General features: G+C 38.6%; 1 protein-coding gene across 2 annotated transcripts in view; it reads left to right on the top strand.

Annotated features, from left to right (window-relative positions):
• L3MBTL3 (l(3)mbt-like 3 (Drosophila)) overlaps positions 1-22,438 on the top strand; it is a 146,677-nt gene that overhangs the window by 115,894 nt on the left and 8,345 nt on the right. For both annotated transcript variants that reach the window (XM_006834672.1, XM_006834673.1), the window contains one exon: positions 12,988-13,073. In XM_006834672.1, coding sequence (XP_006834735.1) covers positions 12,988-13,073 — 86 coding nt within the window. The remainder of the gene's footprint in view (positions 1-12,987; positions 13,074-22,438) is intronic.

Below are 22,438 nucleotides of genomic sequence, written 5' to 3'. Positions count from 1 at the left end.
TGTTGTTGTTTTCTGAATCCAGATCTTTGCACATTTTATTGTAATATTTGGCTTTATCTTCTCGAGCTGATCTTTGAAATTTTCTGTTCTGTACGTCCTCATTTCTTCCATTTGCTTTAGCATCTCTACACTGTTGTTAGGTGCCACCAAGTCAATACTGACTCATAGCGATCCTATGCACAACAGAACGAAACAATGCCCGATTCTTGGCCAACCTCACAATTGTTGCCACGCTTAAGCTCATTGTTACTGTCACTTGGCCAGTCCATCTCGCTGGGGGGTTCTTCCTCTTTTTTTCTGACCCTGCACCTTACCAAACATGATATCCTTCATCAGTGACTGGTCCCTCCTGACAATATGTCCGAAGTATGAGAGATGAAGTTTGGCCATCCTGGCCTCCAAGGGGCACTCTGACTGTACTTCTTCCAACACAGATCTGTTGGTTTTCTTTTGGCAGCCCATAGTACTTTCAGTAGTTTCCTCCAACACCCTAACTCAAAGCCATCAATTCTTCTACGGTCTTCCTTATTCACTATCCAGCTTTTGCATGCCTATGAGGTTATTGAAAATACCATGGCTTGGGTCAGGTGAACCTTAGTCCTCAAACTGACATCTTTGCTCTTCAACACTTAAAAAAAGTCTTGTATAGCAGATTTGCCTAATGCAGTACGTCGTTTGATTTCTTAATTGCTCCTTCCATGAGTGTTGATAGTTGATTCAAGAAGAATGAAGTCCTTGATAACTTCAGTCTTTTCTCCAGTATCTATAAGCAGATGTCTATAAATAGATTGTTGTTGTTGTTAGTGCCATTGAGTCGATTCTGACCCATAGCGACCCTGTATAGGGTTTCTGGGGAGCAGCTGATGAGCTTGAACCACCGACCTTGCAGTTCAAACAGCTTTGCAGTCTGGTGCATTAACCCACAGTGCTATACCAGGACTCCTATAAAAGATGTCTATAAATAGATAAAAAGGTGCGTGTGCATCCTTTTGTAGTTCTCCATTCATACATCACACTGTGCCTCATGCCTTTTCTAAGGAGGAGATGTGTTCCTCACTCTGGAGAGTGGCAGCTCAGCTCTGCCCTCAGTGTCCTCCTGGACATGAGATGATGAGGTTCACACAGTTAGCAGGGTCGCTTTTCCTAGGTACCTAAGTCTCCACATGTCAACTACAATTGAATGAGGAATATGTATGGAGATAGATAGGTAGATGGACGGATGGATGGATGGGATGAGTTAGATAGAGGTATAGATATAGATACATATTCCTCTATATGTCACTTTGTTTTGATCCAAATCATCTGTGATGTTCGTTAAAATGCAGCTCTGGAGGCACAACCTCCAGAGAACCTAATTCAGGCATAGTAACACCTTCATTTTTAACAAGCACTCCCAAGTAACAGATGCAAGTGATCCTAAACCGGACTTGGGAAGCCACAGTTGACTGAAAAGGCTTTTCACTGGGGTCACAATGTGCAGCGTATTATTGGTTGAGGAGCATTGTCCATCTATCCCACATAGCCTTATTCTCAGGAAGCCGTTCTATAGCTGTTTGTACTTGTGTGTTTAAACTAGGTGTTCTTTGTTAAAAATCACGGAATGCTTTAAGCATCCTATACTGTTTATGCCTGCCTGTACATAACCACATAAACAGCACACTAAAAGATTTTTTTTTTAAATCCTTTTTTTTTAAAAAAAAGTCAATTCTTTTTCATGTCAATTCTAACCCATGACAACACACTAAAGTGTCTTTAAAATCTCTACCAAATGCTTATATTCTCTTGCAAAGTAAAAAATGCCTACTGATAACTAAATGGAATGAAAACATTGTTTAGTTTTATCTAGGCCCTAGAAATGGTTCCTCGGATTGTAGGACCAGTGTTTCTATTCTGAAATTATATAGAGTTGTTGCCAGAATCGCAGCCATCCATCTCATTTAGATTTCAGGATGACTCTAATTTTGTTAGTCGTAGCAAGTCTATCTGTATCCTGTAAGAAAGGACCCCACTAAGTAGGTAGAGTATCTAATGGAACCCCTGGGTGGTGCAAATAACTGAGCTCTCAGACTTACATCCAGTCAGAGGTGCCTCTAAAGATAGGCCTGGGTATCTACTGCTGGAAGGTCACAGCCATTGGAAGCCTATGGGATACAGTTCTGTTCTGACACATGTGGGGTCAGGTGACTATAACATTTGGTTTGTTTTGTGGATGGATTTAAACACATGGGGAAAATCACCTAACACAAAATATGTAATTAAAGCACACATACATCTATTTTTTTTTGCAAACTATAATATCAAGTGGAGTCCTGGTCTGGAGCTGTGGGTTAATGCGCCAGACTGCAAAGCTGTTGAACTGCATAGTTGGTGGTTCAAGCTCACCAGCTTGCTCCTCGGAAACCCTAGACAGGATTGCTAATGGGTCGGAGTTGACTCGACAGCACTTAACAACAACATAATATCAAGTAGGATAAAATGAATTTATAGTCAAAGCTGTAAAAGATTAAAGAAGTTCATTAGTATTAGGAACTTTGGTTTTCCTCCTAGAGTATTTTGGCTTGAGGACTTAGTGTTAAAAATTGGAGAAAGTCATTTCAGTAACTAGGAATTCTCTGGCTGCTTTAAAGCCTTTGCCCACTTTTCTGTTGAGGGATGGATGCCTGGTATGAATTAGGAACTCGGGACAATTTTGAATATTCCTACTCTTGGAAATCTGAGTCAAATCTGTATGTACCTGAGAGAGCCTCAAATTTACTTAAAAACTCAACAGTTCTGATGCCAACTGCTGTGACAGCAAGGCAACCATTCAAGGTGTAAGGAAAAGGTGACTGTGTTACTATATTGTTAAGATGCCTGTGAAGTTGTTGGAACAATATTGTAACAGGATCTTATTTTCTCTCCTTGAATATCACTAATTCCCGACTCAGGAGACTCTTAGACCCTAGGAAAACAATGACATCTGTTCTCTTCTCAACAACAGTAAGAGAGTCATGCAATCTGACTCTTCTTATGATACTCAGGTTTTATTTTCCAATTCTCAGCTAGAATGGGAGACAAATGTAGGATAAAACTCAAATTCCTAAAAAGAAAGGAAAATAAAAGGGGGAAGATAACCAGAACGGGTATAAACTACATGAACCGACCCCTAAGACGAACCCTTTAAACTTTTACTGAGAATTCCCTTCAGCTAAATAGCAGATTGGATCAAGAAATAAACAGCACCATTCATGAGTACTGTGTTTCTTTAAGAAAAGAAAAATCATCTGAGACCAGACACTCAACATTTCCCCAAAAGCAAAGATGAGGGGTGAGGGATATGGAGTGTGGAGGTCAGGAACGCTAGATTACCGGAAGCAGAACAACCAGGACTGAAATATCTCGTTGGTGGTTGGTGGTGTTGTCAAGTTCCGTTGAGTCAGTTCTGACTCAGTGACCCTTACAGTGTTTCCAAGCAACATCTGATTGGTTTGAACTGCTGACCTTGTGGTTTCGCAGTCCAGTGCTTATCCTACAGTGCCTTTCATTTCATAAAAGGATGGATTAGCTGTGAATTAATTCATTTTGTGGGGGAGAAGTTTTACTTGGTAGCACCCACCATATGTATTCAGTGTAGTCCTTTTCCTCACAAACACATTTGTTATGTTGTTGTTTAGGTGCCCTCAAGTTGGTTCTGACTCGTAGCGACCCTGTGCCCAACACAATCCTGAGTCCACTACTGCTGCCACTGTGTCAATCCATCTCTTTGGGTGTCTTCCTCTTTTTCAGTGATCCTCCACTTTACCAAACATGTCTCCTCTAGGGACTGGTCCCTCTTTATCACATGTCTGAAGCATGAGGTCTTGTCATCCTGTCTTCTAAGATGCATCATGGCTGTACTTCTTCCAGCACAGATTGATTTGTTCTTCAGTGGCAGTCCATAGCAACTTTCCATATTCTTCTCCTATGCAGCAACTCAAATACATCAGTTTTTATTGTTGTTATTAAGTGCCAGAGAGTTGATTGTAACTCATAGTGATGCTCCATGTGACAGAGTGGAACTTCCCAGGGGGGGTTCTAAGCTTGTAATAAAACTACAGGCACAGATGGCCCACTCTTTCTCCTACAAACCCCAACCTTTGGATTAGCAGCTGAATGCTTAACCATTGTGCCACCAGGGCTATTCTAACTCTATAAGATTAGAATAAGCATTAGGGGAAGAGAAAAGGTAGGGTTATTTTAAGCAAGAACCAAGCCATACTAAAAACTGGACCCTTTACTTGTTTCTGGTGTGGCACTGTAGGATAAGCACAGGACTGCAAGGTCGGTTTGAACCAAGGGTTGGTGGTTCAAACTCATCAGTTGTTCCTCAGAAACCCTATACTGGGTCGCTATCAGTCGGAACCAACTCGATGGCCCTTAACAACAACAATGTAGTAAAATGAGCCATCTCTGATGCTGAGATTATAGAAATTGTTCATTCCAAGCTCCATATGTACCTGTATCACATGTAATTTTAGCTGCTTTTACTATTTCACTGCCTATTTTCAGAAGTGGATTTACAGAAGTGGCTGAAATCAGTAACTCCTTAATTGCACCAAAGTAGTTTATTGTTTCATTTTTTTTCAATATTGCTTTTAATAGAGTGCTTGAAACCTAATTGGTTAGGGATTGTTGTTAAATGAAAAAATAAACGGATTTGAAGAAATACAGTTGTGTGTATTCAAATGTTACGTTACTATGTAATTAATTACTATTCTGATGTTTCTTCCCCTAATGTTTACCATAAACTATAATTGGAGCAAGATAAATAAGGTACCCAGTCCATGACAATAATTACAGAGAGAAAAGAATTCTGTCTCACAAAGAATACATTTTCCGTTTGCGTGGATTCCACTGTGTTTTAACTAGAAACTTAAGAAGTATTCTTAAGATTTTGCTATGATCCTATGTGAATTCATGCTGAAGATGTATTGAAATAAATTGGTCATTCGAAATTTTAAAATCCCCAAAGTAATTGCTCTATTCCAGGTACTCTACTGGTACTGCCTTCACATAAACTACCTTCTGTGGTAGTATTGTTGGTGAGAACCATCAAGTCAGTTCTGAGTCATAGCGACCCTGTATAGGGTTTCTGATACTGCAGCTGTTGGGTTTAAACCACTAATCTTACAGTTAGTTGTTGTTGTTGTTGTTAAGTGCCGTCGAGTTGGTTCCGACCCATAGCGACCCTGTACAGGGTTTCCGAGGGTGTAAATCTTTACGGGAGTAGAAAGCCTCATCTTTCTCCCGCGGAGCGACTGGTAGTTTCAAACCGCTGACCTTAAGGTTCGCAGCCCGATTCATAACCACTACGCTACCAGAGTAGTCCAGTGCATATCCTATGGTGCCACACCAGGAATCCTCATGTAGTATAGGTGCTTTTATTATATATATCCCTGGTGTGGCGCGATAGGATAAGCACTCAAACTCAAGGTTGTCTTGAACCACAGGGTCGGCAGTTCAGATTCATCAGTCACTCCTAGGAAACCCTATACTGGGTCGCTATGAGTTGGAACTAACTTGACATCACTTAACAACAACAAACCACCCATTGGTATCAGAAGGAAAAATCTGGTAATCTGCTTCTCTGACAATTATAGAGAAGAAAACACTGTGGACCTGTTCTACTCTTTCACACATGGGATCGCTGTCAACTCAACAGCAGCTAACAAAAACAGTCTACCAATGAAGAAATGTGGACAGCTCTCTGGATTTTAGGTCACACTGCTAGAATCAAATAGTCCTAGATGATAGGGCAGTCTGACCTCAGAGTTGGTCTTCTTACAATGGATTTGTAACTCAATAAGCTACTTTATTTCTTGAAGACTACCAGTGTTTAAAGAAGCTCTGGTAGCATAATGGTTACAAATTGGGCTGAGAACCACAAGGTCAGCAGTTCAAAACTACCAGCTGTTCCGTGCCTCATGAAACCCTATACAGCATCGCTATGAGTCAGAACCAATTCCATGGCACATAAACAACCACCAGTATCTTAGAGAAACTAGGTATTAGTATAGTCTTCTATCCTAAAATATAGGTAATTCTTAAATAGTAATAACTTAATAGCAACCGTTTATCAAGCTGTGACTTTATGTGATTGGCTCTGTACTTAGCACATTCTATACATTATTTTATTCAGACCTCAAAATGCCCTTTGAGGTAAGTATACAATTTATTGTCCCTGTTTTACAAATGATACATCTGAGAATTAGAGGAATTTAAGTAACTTGCTGAAGGTCATGTAGAACTAGTAAGTAGCAGAACTAAAAATTGAATCTGATTTCTTCACTTCTATTTGTGCAACCCCTGGGCTGAGCTGCTTTTTCAATATTGATATTCACTGTGTCTAGAGTACTGGTATGACGCTGTGGTATATGCTGGACTGCAAGGTCAGAGGTTCAAACCCACCGATCCCTCCTCGGAAACCCTATACAAGGTCGCTATGGGTTGGAACCGACTCAGCAGTACTTAACAACATCAGTTCACTGTTCCTGTGTATCTTCTGGGGGAGATTGTTAAGTGCAATCAAGTCAGTTCCAATTCTTGGTGATCCTGGATCGGCTTTCTAAGAGGCAACTGGTGGGCTTAAACCACCAACCCAGTTAACAGTCCAGTGCTTATCCTACAGTGCCATACCAGAACTACATTGTTGTCATCAAGTCAGCTCCAAGTCAAAGTCCCCTGCATATAGCAGAGTGAAGCTTTGCCAGGTCCGGCACCATCTTCATGAGCTTTAGTAGACTTGAATCCATTCTTGCAACCCTGGTGGATTGTAAGTGCCTTCTAACCTAGAAAGGAGCCCTGTAGGTGAAGTGGTTAAACACTCAACTGCTAACCAAAAGGTCAGTAGTTTGGATCCACCAGCAAGTTAAAATGGGACAATCTGCTTCCATAAAGATTGTTGTTAAGTGCCATCGAGTCGATTCCGACCCATAGTGACCCTGTATAGGGTTTCCAAGGAGCAGCTGGTGAGCTTGAACCGCCAACCTTGCAGTTCAGACGACTTTGCAGTCTGACGCATTAGCCCACAGCGCCACATCAGGACTCCTCATAAAGATTATAGCCTTGGAAATACTATAATACTATGGGACAGTTCTACTCTGTCATATTTGTTGGTCTGTTAATTTTTTTTTTAATCTTCTTGTCTGTGTTATATAAATGTCAGAATTGCCTCGTCAGCAACAGGTTGGGTTGGCTTTGATTCCATCCTAGGAACTTCATATTCCAACACTGTATCAGACAATCTACTGTGAACTTAGAATTTTCATTTGATAAATTTTTTTAACATTTTTTGTCTTTCTTTCTATTCTGTCTTAGTCTGAAAGCTCTGCTGAAACCGTCTACCACGGGTGATCTTACTGGTATTTGAAATATAAAGGTGGCTTACGTATTTGAAATACTGGTGCATCATAGAACACACAAGCCACTGTAGTAGAACAAACTGACGGATGGTGGCTTCAGGCTGTATCCCCTTCCTAAATGAAAGTATTGGCAATGAAAAATGTTGATAAAGAAGAGTAGCTGAAGGCGTTTTTATTTAGAGTACAATTATATTATTAAGATGTTTCATCACAATATTTCTAGTTGTCTTTTTTCAAACAAATCTCCCAAGGAGCTTGTCTTGTATTGTGTTCCAGAGCATATTATAATATTATCACAGTTTTGACAATCTGATATAATCATTTTAGCTGTAAATGGAAAACTTTGTAGCTAAAATTACTTTTTGTCTAAGAGTTGAAATTCTGATCAAGGGCTTCATTTTTACCTTTTTGGAAAAATGACCTTCAGAATACCTTTTAAGTCAGAATTAATATAATGAAATCCGTAACCTTATAGAAAATTAATAATTACCCAATTGAAAAAACATTTATTTTAAATAGAATACAAGAACAAATTAAGAATGATTCAGATTCTTTATTTCTTACCATGTCAATTAAAGACGAATTTGAAAATCATGTTATGGCACAAGAAGTCATGTTCCCTTTAAGATCATAAAACAAAGATCCATACTTTGTTCTGGAAAAGAATTCATGTAAAAATCAAAGGATAATGGAATTTAATCGTGGATTTTTGTGTCAGGTAGCCTAACAAGTGCTGTAACTTGTTTTATGACCTTGGATAAGTTACTTAAACTCTAAGTTTCAGTGGATACAATAGTAGATCCTTTTTCCAAGGACAGTTGAAAGATAGATTTGTAAATAGCCCAGCCAGTCTTTGACTCATGACTGTTAGAATATTCTTAAGAATGCTAACTTGTAATATTAACTGCTCCAGTATACACAGTGTTTCTGTACAGTAAGCACTGTTGATTTTTCTGTTTGTCGGTCTTATAGAAATAGTATACAACCTAGGAGTCAGAATTGACTCATCAGCAACAGGGTTGGATTGGGTTTTGTTCCATCCTAGGAACTTCATATTCCAATACTATATCAGACAATATACTGTGAACTTAGAATTTTCATTTGACTAATTGATAACTTTTAATACCAACTGCTCCAGGATCCACAGTGTTGTGTCCGTATGATAAGCACTAGACTTTCAACTCCAAGGTCAGCAGCTTGAGCCCACAAGCCACTCCATGGGAGAAAGATGAGGCTTTCTGCTGCCACAGATTGCATAGCCTTGGAAGCCCGATACAGGGTCGTTAAGAATCAGAACCAATTCGATGGCACTTAACAACAACAACTTCTGATATTGACTGTTTCCACATTTCTGTATGTGCTTGGTTGGATTCTGTTTTCTTCAGTGGTTCTACTCACCCATTTGATTCATAATACCTATTCTAATAGGATAAAGCACAAGGTCGGTTTAACCACAGGATCAGTGGTTCAAACTCGCCAACCGCTTCTTGAAAACGCTGTACATATTCGCTGTGAGTCAGAACCAGTAGACGGCACTTAATAACAATAACAATTCTAATAGAAGGCACAGTGGATTAAGCATTGAGCTGCTAACCGAAAAGAGAGACGTTCAGACCCGCCAGCCAGTCTGTGGGAGAAAGATGAGTCTGCTTCCATAAAGCTGGACGCTTCTGAACCCTTGAGAGCTAGCTCTACTCTGTCCTACAGGGTTGCTGTGAATCGTATTGGATTCAGTGGCAGTGGAGTAAGTCAAGGATGAGTCCGTAGAGAACAGTTTCCTTCCAGAAAATAGTTGTGTAAGTTAGATTTTCATGTGTTAAGGAATAGGAGGAGGAGTGGAAACAGTGCACACTAAGTCTTCTCTCCAGGAAAAGGAACCAAGCAGGAATTTTATTGTCTCTGTGATAACTTTCCTTGCCTCCATCTCATCTTTCCAGTCTGTCATTAAAGTTCACCAACCCTCTGTATGAATGCCTCCCATGTTGGCCCTTTCCTTCCCTACAGCTGCCTCTCCTATCTTGGGCTCTTTGACTTCCTTTTCTCCTTTCTCGGGGGCATGCTGGATTGGTTCAGTGGAACGTGGATGATACAGGGACTGCATACCATGAATGCAAGTGAGCACACGCCTACTCTCTGGAGTCTAACAAAACTGGTTTCAACCTTACTGTTGTCCAATTTGTGGCCAGCTGCTTCTATAAAGATTTATCCTCAGAAACCCTAGCAAGCAGTGCTACTTTGTCCTGAAGAGTCTCTATGAGTCAGAATCGAATCAGCAGCAGTGGTGAGTTCTAATAGACTGCACAGATTAACACACACCACACATACATACACACAGAGTCGCTAGCTATAGAGAAAAGCGTGTAAAACTGCAACTGGGGGTGTTACACGCTTTTCATTTTAAGGAATTAGCAGAAGAAATGCATAAATCAGGAATAAAACATTCAATAAATTATTTCTCATTGAGTCTTTGACCTGAATTGTGTTTGGTAAAAGTTAAAAAATGTTTATATAGTCCCAAGTTTATGTGGGTACAATTTAATGAAACATTATTAATTAAAATAGGAAAGAGAAAATTGAACATCTGTCTGTGATAAAGTGAATAACTTGCATTTTGCTTCTATTTGGAGGTGAGTGTTATGGCCGAGTAAGGCATGAAGAAATTTCCTGGGTCAAAGGTTTTATTTTCCATGTGTATCTTTGTTTCCTCCTAGAAAATGGTCTTTTTCTTACATCTCAGGAAATAGACCATTGACAGTTTTATTTGGGCATAAGAATGCAAAGGGACTTCTCTCGAAATGTTTAAGTTTTACATCATTATTACATCAGAGCTTACTTTATTAAAATGTTATTAAGTGCTATGAAGTCAGTTCTGAGTCAGAGCAACTCTGTATAGTGTTTCCAAGGAGAGGCCATTGGGTTTGAACTGCCCACCTTTCGGTTAGAAGTTCAATGCTTATCCTACAGTGCCACACCAGTACTGTGAGTCAGTTCCAACTCAATAGCAACCCTATATAGGGTTTCCAAGGAGCAACTTGTGGATTTGAACCACAACTTTGTAGTTAGCAGTATGGTGCTTAGCCTACCATGCCACACATTAAAACTATAAAATTGTAAGTTAGTTATTGATTTTCAGATCAATAACTGATCATACACAATAACTGAAATACACAAAAAAGGCTGGGTGTTTAGTCCCCTATTTTCTGTTTATCTTTTCTTTTAACCAGTCAGCAGAACTGCTAGGAAATCCACAATGAATTTCTGATTTTGTTTGACTCTGGGCAATGCCAGTTTTAAGTTGTATTACTTTCATGTATGATTATTTCTAATAGACACTAATTTAGCCATCTGCAAGCATATTTTCTTTCATTGACAACAATAATAATTATTGGGATAGAATACTTTTTTTTTCTTTTGACATGACACAAGGAAGTGTAATTTTCATTTGATTTACTTGCAGGTTAGTTTTACATCGGACTTTAAGGGCTCAATTCTTTACATGGGTTTGGTGGTGGTTGAGGGGCAGCATTGCAGGTCTAAACCGGGGTGGGGGTGTTTGGTCCTTCCAAGTTTCACGAGAATGGTGCCTGACCACCTTGCTGTGAATGGCACAGCTGACACCATAATGGAGTTTCACATACAACTTGGGGAGCACGTATGCATCAAAAACACTCGCTTCAGAAATATCCCTAACAGCTGCGGCCTCCACTATGTTTCGAATTAAGAACTTCTTAATGGTCTTGTCTTTGGGCACGCAGCTGGCACAGTTCCTGCAGCGAATAGGCTGCACGTGGCTGCGGCTCTTTTTGCCACAACCGTAGTTTCTTCTTTTCTTTGTCATCTTGGAAGTGAGGACCTGAAAGAGAGAGCTGGAATAGAATTCTTGATCTTAAAAACATTTCCTGTTTAATAGAAAACGAGTTTGTAAGATCATATAAGCTATTTAACATATTAAGTTATGCTGTCTTGTAATGTTCCAAGTATAATTTCAGCACTGTTTTACAGAGAACATGAAATTTTCTATCATAACCTTATTGTTGTCAAGTTCTGTCATTTCTGACTCTGAGCGGCCCTATATAGGTTTCCTAGGCGTGAATGGTAGGTTTCAGCCTTAGCAAATGTTATTTATCCAGTTATCCGTTGTCTCCTTATATTTGTTTTTACTCTAGCTCCATTTCCCCCCTCCCTTTCCATGAAGTAAGGACTCCCTTAGGTATTTAATTCTCTTGGAAATAAACTATTTTTATTTCTTAATAACACTGATTTTTCCCCTGTCACAAACCAGCAAGTGTTCCTCATCTTTTCTGACAGTGATATTCAGTATGAAATGAGCCAAGGAACTCAGGTTCAAGTGAAATTGCACATTTATCCTTAGAAATGATCTTCCTAAGGAATCAATGAACATTTACTTATTGCATGCTTACTGTGTTAGCATCATTATGTTAGATTATTATATCTTCAAATGGACAGTAAGTAAAGGCAGTTCATAGTTTTTGAGTTAAAACTATAGCACTTATAGATTTTGTTGAGATGTTTTATGTTTAATGTATTTTCCCAGTTCCTAAAACTTTACAGAAGTGTTTTATGGATTATCAAGGATTTTGGGATATATCTATAAAGTTAGTAACACATATAAAATGATAGAAAACCATCAATATCATTTCAGGGCACCAAAGTGTGTAGACAAGATGTCATAGCCTATATATCCAGACAAAACTGAGGATGGAATAGAGTAGGCTGATAATGTTTAAATCCTAGAAATAGAGCTCTAAAGAAACGTATACAGCCTTTATTTAGTTCCTTTAAAGTTCTTTTCATCTCTAGCATATAAGACCAGAATGGGTCCATACCAATTAAAGCATCCCTGGCATGTTTAGTTTAGCCTGAGGTCATCCCTGATCAGAGAGAGGTAGAATCACATCAGCCCCTGGATTTCACCTGATTAAGCTAGAAGTGGAATTGATTCACCTGGGCCCGTCTCAGCTTCAAAACCAAATCCTGGTTCTGAGTAGTATGAGAGTGCTTCAAAATATTCTGGAACAGATGGACTCAAAAAAGGTAATGGAATGTTGGCAGGGATTTGTTGAAGCCCCTTCATACATGGTGACTTAAGTAAATGGTGTTCACTTTCAAAACTGTTTTTTGTTTTTTTGTTTCCTTCAAATTGAAGTGTATCAAGCAATACAAGTAGACTTGCTAGTACTTACTTGTTCCAATGTGTAGTTGAATTATTCAGTAGGTCATTTTTTCCAGAATGTTGTTGTTAAGTTCTGTCTAATTGGTTCCAACTTGTAGCAACCCCATATAGGGCTTCCGAGGAGCAGCTGTGGGTTTGAACTGCCCAGTTTGTGGTTTGCAATCTAGTGCTGATCCTATACCAGGAATCCTTTTTCCAAAATAGTTCATCTTAATATCATTCTAGGTTTTAAAATTTCATGAAATAGTAAATGAAAAGAGATTGAAGAAAATGGACACTTACAGATGTTTTTTTCGCATTAATTGCCTTCTTAGTAGAATCACATATCCTTTTTTATATTTTATATTTGCACAGGTTTTGATTTGCAATGTCAAACCATTCTTTAAAATGGTACTCTTGCAAATATTTTTTCAGATACCAGCATGGTGATGATGTCCCTGTCAAAGAAGACATCGAAGAGAGGACTGAAAGTGAAATGAGGACGTCACATGAAACGAGAGGTAGCCATATTATTCTCCTATTGATGGGTGTTTATCATTAGTACTCAGCAACCAAAAATCTTAGCTAGAGTACAGCGGTCACTTTGATATTAAAGACAAACTACCTTTGGTTGATTTATTCTTCTGAGCAGGCAATATACTTTATCGTTCATAAATATATAATTTATTGTAATTTGTGTTCTGCTGTAGCCAATATGTCGCTGACTCACACATAGCTACATAATAGTCTATAGAACGGTTGGTAAGACATTCTGTTTAGTCATCCATTTTCTCTGGTATTGCTGGGTTCATATGCATCTTATATTTAAAACTCAATTTAGAACTTTCTTGTGTATTGAAATCCAGTTAGGATTAACTGGATCTTAATCTAATACTACAAAAATGAAAAGAAAATCACTTTTCTTCTTAAAACACACGTTTTAAGTCGTATTGGAAAAACTCTTACGTCTTTGCTTTGAAAGGACTATTATTGTTAGGGGCCATTGAGTTGGTTCTGACCCATAGTGACCCTGTGCACAACAGAGTAAAATACTTCCCAATCCTATGTCGTCCTCACAATTGTCATGTTTGAGCCCACTGATGCTGCCACATTGTCAATCCATTTCATTGGGTTTAATTACAGTGGTTTTATTAAGCACTGAAATCATAATGATTACTAGTCATAGTATAGATTGCATTTATAATTCACATTATTTCTTAATTATTAGAAAACGACAAACTGGTTCTGATATTAATGATTGTCCTTGAAGATCTTGCTTTTCAAAGGCATTTTTTATGTTTGAACGACTACTACATAGGATTCGAGAATGAAGCCTAATGTCGATTTGCTTATAATGGCCTATTTCATAAGTGATGCCTTGATTCCCATATCTTACAGGATTTTATTAAAGCAGTAATTTGTGATCAATTTAAAAATTATATCTGCTATCTTCAGCCTATTCTTGGGTGTTTAATATAGAATTGTGTAGTGGTTAAGAGTCTTGGTGTGACACTGTAGGGTAAGCATTAGACCGAAAGGTCAATTTGAACTTCCAGGTCAGTGGTTCAAACTCACCAGCCGCTCCTTGGAAACCCTATACAGGATCGCTATGAGTCGGAACCAATTCTACGGCATTTAACAACTTCACAAGTGGTTAAGAGCATTGGCTCCGGAGCTAGGCTCCCTAGGTTTGAATCCTAGATTGACACCTGTTGGCTTGTGACCTGGGAGGTATTACTGAATACTTCTCAGTGTTGCTGTTTTGTTTTTTTTTTATTTATCCAGGAGAAAGGGTAGTGGTAATGTCTTCATAATGTTGAAATAAGAATTAAGTACAGTCACAATTTGTAGCTTGTTTAGAACTGTGCCTGGCACATAGTAAGTGCTTTGAAGAATTTGATGCTTTAAAAATATTTCTGTTGGTTTGAAAGGGTAGAAAACTGCTATATAAAGATTTTGTCATCAGGGTCGTGTTTTGGTCTTAGACCGAGGCTTCCTCCTTGGTTAGTGGAGAGGTTATGTTCCTTCCTTTGTTTGTGTCTCAGCTCTCCCACTTTCTAGCTGTGAGTATGGTCCTGGGGAAAGCTCTCAACCTCTCTGTGCCTTAGTTTCCACCTACAGAAAATGGTCATAGAACCCACATCACTGGGACATTGTGATGATTATTTTAATTAGTGACACACATTAATATGAAATATTTTAAATGTTTACTCTGTTGTGGAATTGGAAATCATATCATCTCATGAAATATTTATAAATGCAAAGTGTTTCAGATAATTGCTGAATTATTGAGAACATCTAAGGTTAAATGTTTTTAAATTACTACATATGTCTGTTAAAAGTATCTTGAACTCTGAACAATTTTAAAAGAATATTAAAAACAAACTACTTATTTATAATACTTGGCTCATAATAGATATCAATAAATATGAACATCTAAAACTTTAAAACTGATTATATAACATTTTTGTACTTGTTAAGTATAACATTGGTTTACTAAAATATGGAAAAGGGGACCATGAAGAAATATATGTATTTAAAGAATTAAATGTTTCCTGGGGAGCATACACTAGATACAATCAAGATGGCAGATCAGGTAGACGTGCAGTGAGGAGCTCCATCAATAACAACACAGAATACCAGACCAAGCAGGCTCAGGGGATGGTGCTGGAACTCTGAAACACATATAAAGGAATATTTGGCAGATTGGAGGGCTTACAGCTAGGGAAATTTGTAGGAGAATCAAGAAATCCATTGTTTTCTAATTCAAGATGCTCAGCTATTCCTGGAGCTGCCATCTTGGTAGAGAACATCTTCATTGTATCAGGATTGATAACGAAATTTAAAGTGACAGTTTTGACATAAAACCAAACAGGGTCTGTCATGCTGTGGTGGCTTGACTTGCTGTGATTCTGAGGGCTATGCCACCAGTATTTTAAATAACCATCAGGGTCACCCATGGTGGATAGGTTTCAGATGAGCTTCCAGACAAAGATAGACTAGGAAGAAAAAGTGATGAACTACTTCCGAATCGTTAGTCACTGAAAACCTTATGAATAGCACAGATACACTGTCAGATACAAGGCTGGAAATTGAGCCCTTCAGGTTGGAAGGCACTCAAAATGCAACTGGGGAAGAGATGCCTCCTCAAAGTAGAGTTGACCATGATGATGTGAATGGAGTTAAGCTGGTGGGAGAAAAGCCCACAGAACCTTCATTTGCTGGTGGGGCACAACTCAAAATGAAGAGAAACTACTGTAAACATCCATTGAAAATCGGAACATGGAATGTACGAAGTATGAATCTGGGAAAATTGGAAGTTGTCAAAAATGAAATGGAATGCATAAACATGGATATCTTAGGCATTAGTAAGTTGAAATGGACTGGTATTGGCCATTTTGAATCTGACAACCACATGGTTTACTATGCAGGGAATGAAAAATTGAAAAGGAATGGTGTTGCATTCATCATCAAAAAGAACATGTCCAGATCAGTCATGAGGTACAATGCTGTAAGTGATAGGATAATATCCATGCGCCTACAGGGAAGCCCAATTATTACCACTATTATTCAAATTTATGCACCAACCACTAAAGCCAGTGAGGATGAAATAGAAGAATTTTACCAACATCTTCAATCTGAAATCGATCAAACATGCAATCAAGATATACTGCTCATTACTGGTGATTGGAATGCAAAGGTTGGGAGCAAAGAGGAAGGACCAGTAGTTGGAAAATATGGTCTGGGTGATAGAAATGATGCTGGAGAACACATGATAGAATTCTGCAAAACCAATGATTTGTTTATTTCAAATACCTTTTTTAGACAGTATAACAGACAACTATACACATGGGCCTTGCCAGATGGAACACACAGAAATCAAATTGACTACATCTGTGGAAAGAGAAGATGGAAAAGCTCCATACATCAGTGAAAACAAGGCCAGTGGCAGACTGTGGAACAGACCATCAATTACTCATGCAAATTCAAACTGAAACTGAAGAAAATGAAAACAAGTCCACAAGAGCCAAAATATGACCTTGAATTTATCCCACGTGAATTTAGAGATCATCTGAAGAACAAATTTGATACATTAAACACTAAAGACCAAAGACCAGAAGAATTGTGGTATGACCTCAAGAACATCATAGGTGAAGAGAGCAAAAAGTCAGGACAAGAAAAAGGAAAAGGTCAAAATGGATGTCAGAAGAGACTCTGAAACTTGCTCTCCAGCGTAGAGATGCTAAAGCAAATATTTGGAAGAAATGAGGGAGGTCCAAGAGCTGAACAAAAAATTTCAAAGATCAGCTCGAAAAGATAAAGCCAAATATTATAATAAAATATGCAAAAATTTGGAATCAGAAAACCAAAAAGTAAAAACACACTCAGCATTTCTCAAGCTGGGGGAACTGAAGAAAAAAATTCAAGCCTCGACTTAAGTTATTGAAAGATTCTGTGGGCAAATTATTGAATGATGCAGAATGCATCAAGAGAGGATGGAAGGAATACAGAGTCATTGTACCAAAAGGAAATGGTTAATGTTCAACCATTTCAAGAGGTGCCATATGATCAAGAGCCAATGATACTCAGGGAGGAAGTCCAAGGTGCATTGAAGGCAAAGAACAAGGCACCAGGAATTGATGAAATAAATTTTGAAATCTTTCAAGAAAGTGAGGCGGTACGGGAGGCACTCACTCATCTCTGCCAAGAAATTTGGAAAACAACTATCTGGCCGACTGATTGGAAGAGATCCATATTTGTGCCCATTCCAAAGGAGAGGTGACCCAATGGAATGTGGAAATCATCGGACAATCTCTTTGATATCTCAAGCGAGTAAATTGCTAAAGGTAATACAGAAACGGCTACAATCATACATTGATAGAGAACTTCCAGAGGTTCAAACTGGATTCAGAAGAGGCCGTGGAACAAGAGATATCATTGCTGATGTCCGATGGAACTTGGCTGAAAGCAGAGAATTATCAGAAAGATGTTTACCTATGCTTTATTGACTACACAAAGGCTTTCGATTGTGTGGATCATGAAAAGCTATGGACTACATTGAGAAGTATGAGTATTCCAGAACACTTCATTGTACTCATGAGGAATCTGTACCTGGACCAAGAAGCAGTTGTTCGAACAGAGCATGGGAACACTGACTGGTTTAAAATTAGGTGTGCAGCAAGGTTGTGTTCTTTCACCATACTTATTCACCCTGTATACTGAGCAAATAATATGAGATGCTGGGTTTATGAAGAAAAACATGGCATCAGGATTGGAAGAAGACTCATTAACAACCTGTGATATGCAGATGATACGACCTTGCTTGCTAAAAGTGAAGAGGACTTAAAACATGTACTAATGATGATCAAAGAGCACAGCCTTCGGTATGGATTACATCTCAATGTCAAGAAAACAAAAATCCTCACCGCTGAACCAATAAACAACATTCTTAGCAACGGAGAAAAGATATAAGTTGTCAATGACTTTATTCTTCTTGGATCAACTATCAACACTTACGGAAGCAGCAGTCAAGAGATCAGACGACGTATTGCAGTAGGCAAATCTGCTGCACAGGAACTTATTAAAGTGTTGAAAAGTAAAGATGTCAGCTTGAGGACTAAGGTGTGCCTGACCCAAGCCATGGTATTTTCAATATCCTCATATGGATGCAAAAGTTGGACAGTGAATAAGGAAAATCATAGAGGAATTGATGCCTTTGAGTTATAGTGTTGGAGGAGAATACTAAAAGTGCCATGGGCTGCCAAAAGAACCAATAGATCTGTTTTGGAAAAAGTGCAGCCAGAGTGCTCCTTAGGGCCAAGATGGCCAAAGTTTGTCTCTCATACTTTGGACATATTGTCAGGAGGGACTAGTCACTGGAGAGAAGGATATGATATCATGGTTGGTAAAATGGAGGGTCGGAGAAAAGGAGGAAGACCCCCAACAAGATGGATCGGCTAGGTGGCATCATTGATGGTGTCAGATGTGGCAAGGGTAGTGAGTTTGGCCCAGGATTGGACTTTGTTTTGTTCTGCTGTGCATGGGGTCGCTATGAGTCGGTTCTGACTCGATGGCACCTAACAACAACAATAATACACTAGAATTTTGACTTAGCACAGTGACTTTCTAACATGTAGAACAATTCAAAATTTAAAGTAGGCTAGTTTAAGAGAAGAGTTATTAGGACTCTAACAGCATAACAGTAGGAAGTGAATTTTTTAAACCCTGTTAATAATAGTAACAGAAAATACCAGCTAGATAGGAATACTTTTAGCAAGTGACCTCTACATAAAAATCACAAAACATTAATAAGGATTAAAGAAAACTCAGGTAAAGTGAGTGATATACGTTGTTCTTTAACAGGAAGATTTGTTATTTTGAAATGGCCTTTTATCAAGAAATTCATCTGTTGTTGCAACTCATAGCAGTCCCACGTGACAGTAAAACTGCCCCATAGTGTTTAAGGAGCCCTGGTGGCACTCTGAGTTAGGCGTTATGCTGCTGACCACCATACTGTCTGCTCCCATAAAGATTTACAGTCACAGGAACCTTATATAGAGTTGCTATGAGTCAGAATCGACTTGATGGCGTTGGATTAATGTCTGTGGGAGTACATTACCAGGTCTTTCTCTCCCAGAGCCATTGAGTGGGTTCCAATCACCAGTCCCAGTAGTAGCCATTGCACCACTAGACTTTCTTAAATTGTTGTATAAAACTAAAAAGAAACCTTTTATCATCAAGTTGATCCCAACTCATAACAGCCCTATTGTTGTTAGGTGCCTTTGAGTCCACTCCAGCTCATGCGGACCCTACGCATAACAGAACAAACACTGCTTCATCCTTACATTCTTGTTAAGGTTGAGCCCATTGTTACAGCTACTGTGTTACTCTGGCTTCCTGGGTTGTGGGGGTGGGGGAAGGTCTTCTTTGTTTTTAATGTTCTTCACCAAACATAATGTCCTTTTCGAGGGGAGTGGTCCCTCCTGATAACATGTCCAAAGTATTTGAGAACTCTTGCCATCCTGGTTTCTAAGGTACATTCTGATTGTACTTTCCCCAAGACAAATGTGTTTGTTCTTCTGGCAGACCATGATACTTTTCTGTATTCCTCGCCAACTCCATAATTCATATGCATCAGTTCTTTCCCAGTCTTGCTTATTCATTGTCCAACTTTCACTTGCATATGAGGCAATTGAAAATACTAATTGGGTCAGGTGCATCTTATTCCTCAAAGTAAAATCTTTTCTCTTTAACAGTTTAAAGAGATCTTTTGCAGCAGATTTGCACAGTGTAATACATCCTTGGTTTCTTGACTGCTATGCCCATGAATATTGATGGTGGATTCAAGTGAGATAAATCTGTCTTTTCTCTGTTTATAATGATGTTTCTTAGCCCTGCTGTGAGGCTTTTTGTTGTCTTTAAATGGAATGGTAATCTATACTGAAGACTGTATTTTTTGATCTTCATAAGTAAGTACTTCAAATCCTCTACACTCTCAGCAAGCAAGGTTATGTCATCTGCATATCACAGGTTGTTAATGAGACTTCCTCCAATCCTGGCACTGTGTTCTCCTTCATATAATCCATCTTCTTGGATTATTTGCTCAGCACAAGATTGAATAAGTATAGTAAAAGAAGACAACTCTGACACATACCTGTCATGATTTAAAATTATGTAATATCTTCTTGTTCTGTTCTGACAGTTGCCTCTTGGTCTGTCTATATACAGGTTCTGCATGAGCACAATTAAGGGTTCTGGCATTTCCATTCTTCACAGTGTCATCCATAGTTTGTTAATGATCCACACCTTTGCTGCATAGTCAATAAAACACAAGTAAACCTGTTTCTGGTGTTTTCTGATTTCAGAAAATATCCACCTGACATCCACAATGATCACACTCATTTCATGTCCTCATCTGATTCCAGCTTGAATTTCTGGAAGCACAACTTTACTTGTGTGTCATACTAGTGATGTTGTTCTACAATTCTCACATTCTATAGAATCACCTTTCTTTTAAAGGAGCATAAAGATGAATATCTTGCAGTGGGTTGATGAGTTATCTGTCCTCCAATATTCTTGACTTAGAGTAGTGAGTGCTTCCAACATACATCAGCTTGTGAAACATATCCATTGGTATTCCATAAATTTCTGGAGCATTGTTTTTTTGCTTATGTCTTCAGTACAGCTTGGATTTCTTCCTTCAATACCATTGGTTCTTGATCACCGGCTACCCCCTAAAATGGTTGAATGTTGACCAATTCATTTTGGTACAGTGGCTTTATGTATTCCTTCCATCTTCTTTTGATATTTCCTGCATCATTCAATACATTGCCCATTGTTTTTGTTAAGTGCCGTTGAGTTGATTCCAACTCATAGTGACCCTGTTTAGGGTTGTTAGTATTCCATTGCTTATCCTACACCAGGACTCATGCCCATAGAATCCTTCAATGTTTCAATCTAAGACTTGAATTTTTTTCTTCCGATTTTTCAGCTTGAGAATACTGAGCATCTGTTTCCCTTTTGGTTTCCTAATTTTAGGTCTTTGCACATTTCATTATAATATTTGACTTTATCATCTGGAGCTGCCCTTTACTTTATCATTTCTCCCAGTCGATTCATCTCGTCTGTGTTCTCTATGTTCAAGAGCAAGTTTCAGAGTCCCTTCTAAAATCTACTTTGGTCTTTTCTTTCTTTCTTCTCTTTTTAATGATCTTTTGCTTTCTTGGATGATGCTCTTGATGTCATCCCATAACTCCTATGGTCTTCGGTCATTAGTGTTCAGTGCATCAGATCTGTTCTTGAGATGGTCTCTAGTTCAGGTGGGATATACACAAGGTCATATATTGACTCTGGTGGACTTGTTTTAAATTTTTTTCCAGTTTCAACCCAAATTTGCATCTGAACAATTGATGGCTTGTTTCACAGTTTGGCTCTGTGTTTTGGGTGATGATACAGAGTTCCACCATCTCTTCATATAGATGTAGTTAGTTTGATTCCTGTCTATCCCATCTGTTGAGGTCCATGTGTATAGTCATAGTTTATGTTGTTGAAAGGTATTTTCAATAAATAGTTTATTGGCCTTATAAAACTATCTTACTACCTCCAGCTTAATTTCTGTCACAAAGTCCATATTTTCTAACTTCCCAACCTTCTTCTTTGTTTCCAGCTTTGGCATTCTAATCTCCAGTAATTATCAGTGTATCTTAGTTGTATGTTTGATCAATTTCAGACTGAAGAATTTGGTAGAATTTCTTCATCATTGACTTTACTAGTTAGTGTGTAAATTTGAATAATTGCTGTATTAACTAGTCTTCCATGCAGGTGTTTAGATATTATCCTATCACAGACAGCATAACAGCATTGTATTTCAAGATAGATCTTAAAATGTTCTTTTTTGATGATGAATGCCACACTACTCCTCTTGGATTTATCATCATCCCAGCATAGTAAACCATGAGATGATCCTGTTCAAAATGGCCATTGCCAGTTCATTTGGGCTCACTGACACCTAGGATATCAGTCTTTAAGTATTCCATTGCATTTTTGATGACTTCCAATTTTCCTAGGTTTATATTTTATACGTTCCGTATTCTGATTATCTATGGATGTTTATAGCTGTTTCTTCTCATTTTGATTTGTGCCCCATCAGCAAATGAAGGTTCTGAAAACTTGCTGCCGCCACATCATTAAGGTCAAGGATACTGCTCTTCCACAGTTGTATTTTGAGTGCCTTCTAATCTGAAGCACTCATCTTCTGGCACTGTATCAGACGGTATTCGCTTCTCTTCTTTATGGTTTTCAGTGACTAACCTCTCAGAAGTGGACTTCCTATTCCTTCTTCCTAATCAGGTCTCAGTCTGGAAGCTCTGCTGAAATCTGTCCACTA

Source organism: Chrysochloris asiatica, unplaced genomic scaffold (genome assembly GCF_000296735.1).
Source record: "Chrysochloris asiatica unplaced genomic scaffold, ChrAsi1.0 scaffold00013, whole genome shotgun sequence".
NCBI classification, from domain to species: domain Eukaryota; kingdom Metazoa; phylum Chordata; class Mammalia; order Afrosoricida; family Chrysochloridae; genus Chrysochloris; species Chrysochloris asiatica.
The sequence above is the reverse complement of the archived record's forward strand: the minus strand, read 5'-3'. Positions and strand labels throughout refer to the sequence as shown.